Source organism: Saccostrea cucullata, unplaced genomic scaffold, assembly GCF_032062105.1.
Source record: "Saccostrea cucullata isolate Sc308-1 unplaced genomic scaffold, CSIRO_AGI_Scuc_v1 ctg21158, whole genome shotgun sequence".
Lineage (NCBI taxonomy): Eukaryota > Metazoa > Mollusca > Bivalvia > Ostreida > Ostreidae > Saccostrea > Saccostrea cuccullata.
In genome coordinates this window covers 1-6,978 of record NW_026935998.1, presented here as the reverse complement: position 1 = coordinate 6,978, position 6,978 = coordinate 1, and the positions used below count along the sequence as shown (strand labels likewise).

The window sequence follows — 6,978 nt, the reverse complement described above, 5'->3', positions numbered from 1 at the left end:
TGGATACAAAACAGGTTTGCCGATAGACCAAAAACATGGTCAAGTGTCAATAATACATGTATTGTATATACAATGTTAAGCTTGAGAAAATCAAGGGGTTAAAAACATGCATCCGGCATGCAAGTGAAAAACATAGAGGTACAAATAGACAGCACAAAGGAATGGAAGCTGAATGAATAGAATTTTAAAATGCATAGACAAGAGAGACACCCAATTACAACTATGTATGCTATTTCCCGGTTACTATTTTTACCTGTCCAATGCCCTGAGGATTCAGTATGACATCAATCAGGGTTTCCCCCATGACCCGTATACTCCTGCTGGCAGAGCGTAAGCCAACCCTATTAACCATATTGCTTTGTTCCTGTTCAAAGAGAACCATAAAGGAAATGTGATTTTTTGTTTTTTTTACAAAATTGTCTTGGTCTGACTATCTTTTATTAATTGTTTTTATGAATGTTAGCTCTAACCGTTGTGCCACATAGGCAACTAGATTAAATTAAAGCTGACATGAACTTTAAAAAAGGCATCAATTTTCATCTTTGTACGACTTACTACATTCCTGTACGCCCTTGTCCGCCATATTTCTTCGATTCCGCCATATTTAATCAAGTTTTTGGCCACCTGTACCTGCTATTATAGCGTTGTAGAATTGTTTCACTTGAGTGTTTTTCTAGCCTGGCTGTCGACATGTACACATCTCCGGTAGCATAGTTTTTAGAAGTTATAAACTGAATAAACTGACCAAATACATGTTTGAAAAGTAAGAATTCGAAAAAAAAAAAAAAATAGAACTATACCGAGAATTAAATTATTTTTGAATGCATTTGCTGCAATATAGAAAATACACTAACACGGAATGCATTCATGTACCTGTGTACAGCAAAAATCCATGCAGGTCAAAAACGCGTCAAACGCAGTGATAATTAAAACATTTACCTGAATGCGCTATCGTTACAGGGATGTGCACATGTCGAAAGAATTATCCTATTTTACTTTTATTGAAAAATGCATCTCAGAAGTCATGTAATCCATTGCTAACTCAACAGTAAAAGATGCTTGGACACACGTGGCCCATGCCATCATTTTATTTAGTCAGGGAAAATATCAAAAGTTGAAAGCTCAGTGGGGTTGATTGAAAGAAATGCAAGTATTTTTTTTTTCAAAACTAAGCATTACTCTTGTCTGTAAATAATGCAAATAGAATTTATGATTACATGGTTTAAATTCATTAAATTTATTAAAAAAAAAAAAAAAACATGCATTATTACGAATTATTCACCTTTTGAAGATATTTTCCTGTGATAGGAGGGTGTGTGTGTAATAAAACACATAATAAATGCATAATTATTAACAATCTCATAAAAATAATTTAAGAAAAACGTCGGAAACAGATTGCATTTCTTTATGATCAATTATTATCAAATAAATACTGTGTATTGGCTTTATTAGACCTAATATAATTTGATTTAAAGTTATTCATAATTTTATGCACAATGAATGAAAATATACCCCATGCACACCCAAAAGTCGAAGTGCTGAAATTCCCAGAAAAAAATAAAGGAAAAATAAAGGAATCGTAATTTCCTTGTTATATGCACATCTATGCACATTGTGTCCTAAATATCTGCAAAGTTTGAGGAAGTTGTGTGCAGCGGTTTATGAGGAATTGCGCTGACAAACTGCTCATCTTTATATTCAAGATATGGCCAAAATTAAATGTAAAAGTGCGGAAATTCTAGAAAAAATAAGATTTGGAATTTCCTGGTGATATGCAGATCCAGACACATTGACACCTATAAATATCTCGAAAGTTCGACAAAACTCTGTGCATTAGTTTATAAGAAGTTGCGCGACCCCCCCCCCCCCCAAAAAAAGGGCTGACTGAGGGTCCAAAACATTATACCTCACGCAACTTGTTGCGAGGGTATAATAAAAGAGTTTGATTCTGTGGTACAATGATAATGAAAATAGAATTTAATGTGAATTAAATTTCTAGATATAAATAATTAATGATTACTAGAAAAAGCATATAAAGAGAGAGAGGAAACCCCCGTGAGGATTTACGCATTCTACCTACAATTACCGTTATAAAAATTCCATTGTCTGTTGTGCAAGTTCAGCATATAAGTGTCGGAACCGGGAGGGGGCGGTGGCTTTTTTACAAATATATACTTAGTATAGACATTGAATATTGTTGCCTAGGTTTAAACCCCCCCCCCCCCCGCTTTCCACAGACAAGTCGCAGTAAAGGTTAAAAAAGAGGAAAGTGTTGGTGTTTGGAGAAAAATTATGTTACTGAAGTTCGAACCTACCTCCCCCCTCCCCTGCCTTTCCCCACACGAAATAGGATATTCGTGTTTAGGAAAAGGACATTTCCCCCTTTTTTAAGCTTGTCAGATTTTTTGAATGTATAAAAAAAATTTCTTTGCACTTAGCCCCCCGCCTCCCCCCTTTCAATTTGCTTCCGACGCCAATGCGTTTGAGAAGGTATTTGAGAAAGTCCCCGATGTACCCATTCCTGTGATGTATATTTCACGTTTATTATATCTCCCGCTTGAAAAGTGGGAGGGTATATAGTAATTATTATGTCCGTCCGTCGGTCTGTTACGCTTTGGGGTACCCATCTCTTATCCGCAAATCCTCTTATACCACTTAGTGAAATTAAATAAAACTTTCACAGAATCTTATAGGTTTATTACATATTACCATTTTGCATTTTGATCCGACACGTATTTTGGGTTTAGCGACAACATCAAAATATGGACTCTGCCATTACAACCATATGGGAGGCGGAGGTATCATTTAGTGTGCTCATTGCTCACAATACCTCTAATTTCTCTTTCAATTTGGCCGTTTGGGTTAACTTCTCGTCCAAATTAAAATTATTATTCAATTTATGAAGTTTCGACATCCCGCCTGAAAAAAATCCTTGATCTGTCCTAAGGCTTGATAAATGGACAGCACAAAGTGCGCAGGATCTTATACCTATTATTGCCCTAAGGGATGGTTACAGAGTGAGAGAGAGAGAGAAAAGGGAGAGAAAGAAAAAGAGAGAAAGTTCAATATACAAAAGAATAAATAAAAATTATTCTTTTTCAACCAGTGTTAAGACTCCCTACCCTAGCTTTTAAAATTATCTCCCAAATATTCCTACAGAAATTATATATATATATATATATATATATATATATATATATATATATATATATATATATATATATATATATATATATATATATATATATATATATATATAAAATAGTTAGACTATCAGGCAGGGATACTCAAATCTCGAAAGACTCTCTATAACAACATATTAATTATAAAACACTTATACATTCCTCAAAATGCACATACTTTGTGGTCGGAGTGACACATTTAAAAAAGAAATTTCAAAATTGAATTCGGCAGAGATGACTGTCTTCCAAGAATATTTAGATAACGGTCATGTCAATTATTTTCACCCCCCCCCGCCTTAAAAATCAAATGCCTAAATGTCAATCTGAACAGGGGATGGCATTTCTTCGTGTGTTTGTGTGTTAAAGAACGTATAAATCTATGTAGACATAAAAAAAAATTGTATTCTGGTTAATTGCTTTTAAGATTTGAAGTAAATAATTACCGTACATCAAATTACTAGTACATGTACTTGGTTTAGATTTGAGATTAGTACTACAATAATCAGTTATAACTGACAAATGAATTTTGCGACGCAAACCAACCGCAGACTATATGCATGACTTTGTATAGAATGTATATTAGAACTATATGTAGATAGACAATTCACAATTATAGCTTATGAACAGCAGTTATAATCCCCCCCCCCTTTCAGCCGCGCAAATACCAAATAACTTCTCTATCCACTTGTGATATTTTCCCTGACCAAAATCTGATCAGCACGGACTAGGTGTATCGACGTGCTTGTCTGTACGGAGTAGTGACATCGTGTTTACTATTGAGCTTTTACGGAGTTTATTTCTTTTTTGTGATGCATATTTCAATAAATGGAATTCAGGGTGTATATCACTTGACTTGTGCACATCTTCGAACCGATGCAGTAACCTTATTACCAGGTATGGGTACGTTTACAGCGTTCAAGGCGTTTCTCGATATGCACCAATTGCATAGGGGCTGCAAATCAAAGACGTTGGTTTTTTTGGTGCCATTCAAATAATAATAATTTCAAAACGTGTTTGCAGATTTTACTGCTTTCTATTTCAAGTTTATTCTGCATAAATTGGCGCACTGTAAAAATACGTACTCGTGCATCTAAAATTCTCACCAAACTTGCATTTTTTTTCTTTTGATTCAAATCAATAATTATTCAGAAATATGATTATTATTTTGTTTATTGTGGTTTTGAAATGTCTTGATCTCTTTAATGTGTTCTCATATGCTTTACCATCGGAGATGTGCACAAGTCGATACCCAAACCAAAAAATCATTCAACTGTAACGAGCGCATTGGGGTATACATCGTTACAATGAGACAAGGTATCTGAAAGAAATATGGCGGAATACGGCCATCGTTGGTATGAAACAAGTCGTACATAGATGAAAATGTTGCGTTTTTAAGAATTCATGTCAGCTTTAAGGAGGCTGGTGGGTCAACAATTTAATCCCAAATTAACCACCAGATTTAGCTGTCAACTATCATTTGGCAAAGAAAAAATTCATATATTTTAGCTTTAAAATTTGATCATTTTGTATATCTTTATATGGAGCTCTCCTTTTAAAGGAGGTTGAAATAGTCTAAAAATGGCTGTCACCCCCTAGCCTCGTTAAAAATGATACTATCAAGGGTACTTATTCAAAGTAGAGAATGTGACTTTGGAATAAGTCTTATTTAACCAAGAAACCTTGATCAAATATTTTATGATGTTTACTAATTCCCACCAACAAAATGTTTACTGAAAAATCTTATTCTACAGTTCCTGGTAATATTTTCAATTCAGGCTGATAACTGTCTATCATTCAATAGAGAATGACAAATTAGTGAATCACCATGTCAGATTCAACTTGATTGTACACTTATATAAAAACTAATATTGTTTACATTAAAAAATAATATTGTTTACTGACCGAGCAATCTTCAGTAGTGCCCTCCTGTAGACTACTCGTTCTGTAGAGGCTGATACACTCGGTGGTGATGGGGGTTTAGAGGGGATAAATAGGCTGCCTAAAAATAACAGTCCGGAGGCAGCAAACTCTATATAATGAAAGAGAAATGTAACTTATGTAAAACTTTAGGACAAACATTTAATAGCTAATTCATTGATATGATATATATTCATTATTGAATAGTTTATTCATGTGTATGTGCATTTGAAACTACTGACCGTAATACATTAGGTACATAATGTCCTGCTGGATATGTTTAAAGTTGACCAAAACTGTAATAAAGAAATTATCATCAATTCAGTGCTATCCGTGAAGTTACAATAATATATATGAATATATAACATTACCTTCAGAGGAATTTGTATTATTTCTTTGATTGTCATGCGTTGGTATATATAAATCTTCTGCTAATCTGAAAGAATGTAACATTCCATGTCTTTAACAATGAAAAAATAGAAGCATCCAATTTTCTTATATCCAACTCATGAACAAGAACGTTTAGTAAGGTATATTATGTCTATATTCTTATATCAATCATTTCGATATGGAATATATTTTACCTGTTTGGTGTAAGAGTATTATTTTGGAAATGAGTTTCATTTTGGTACTTTGGTGACGATACTAGCTGTGGACCTATAAACAAACCAAAAAGAGACATCTTTAATGCTTACACCATTACCTTAAGAAAAATCCAACGTTCTATCGATGCAATATAATTTGTTCCTATTTGTATATTTTTTCTTGGTAACATTGCGGGTGTACATGTTTACTGTTGCAAGGGTTTGTCGCGGGACAAATTTTGATTATATTATAACTACATAATGTCAAATATAACCTAGCTTTACATTCCCGATTTAAAAATGGAAGCGGGTTACAAATATCCATGTTTATAACATGTTTATGTTTTAATAGAAGAATTCCAGGAGATTGTTGATAAATACATGTACCTATAACAAATGCTAAAGCTATTCCTACGTAATTGAACACTGAAACGACTGCTGTGGCGCTTGTTCTCTGATTAGGCGGAAACCACGTGTTGGCAACCTGCGCAGGCGCAGCGCAAGGCACTGTTCCAGAAATTCCATTTAAAATAGCACAAAAATTACTCAGCCTGAAAAATAACCAACATGGCACAGAATCTTCACACACATGTCAAGTTAATACATAGACTGATTTGATAATTTTTAATAAGAGTTGATAGGAAAGGAGATGCTGTTCAAAGTTGGTGCAGAAAAAGGATAGAGATGAAAAATGTTAATTCGAGTTCACTGGCTTTAAAGATGAAGAAGTTTTTATTTCCTTTTAACCTGACCTGCACAATAATATTGGACTTTTTTAAAAAGTGAATTTAGATGTTCTTTGCTGATTCCCTTTAGTTCATTGTAGAATATTAATTTCAGCAACGAACATCGAGAAATGATCGTTATTTTACAAAATACCCACCATGTGGCATATTTAGGTTCATAGGTTATACATCTAAGTCCAGTGCCAATCAGCAATAAAACCGTGCAGGCCATAATAAATTCGTAAACCTGTAACATATATATTTCATATAATACACTTACACCATATTTTCTTACCTGATAAGCATTTTAACAATAATAGTAAATTGTTAAAATTTATCGATTGTAAAAGATGAAAAGGAAATTGTCAGTCTAAAAATAGTTATCAAAAAAAATCGTCAACAGTCAAAAAGGACCCGTGGAAACATCACGAGTGGGATCAGATGCCTAGGAGGAAGAAGCGTCCACTTTCAAAACCATCTTTGAGCCATATGCATTGATCAGGTATACGGAGTGCCCAGTAATCAAAAAAAATATAAAAGCAATGACGTAGCAAATGGTACGAAACTTAT

General features: G+C 33.8%; 1 protein-coding gene across 1 annotated transcript; it reads right to left on the bottom strand.

Moving 5' to 3' along the window:
- Positions 1-251: 251 nt before the first annotated feature.
- On the bottom strand, positions 252-6,655 carry LOC134244493 (solute carrier family 49 member 4-like; the record flags this gene model as incomplete). Its single annotated transcript, XM_062726757.1, has 7 exons — positions 252-364; positions 5,085-5,211; positions 5,342-5,395; positions 5,471-5,535; positions 5,684-5,756; positions 6,071-6,234; positions 6,567-6,655. Coding segments are annotated over 7 exons (648 nt in total), but the record flags the coding sequence as incomplete, so codon positions are not given.
- Between the last annotated feature and the right edge of the window lie 323 nt (positions 6,656-6,978).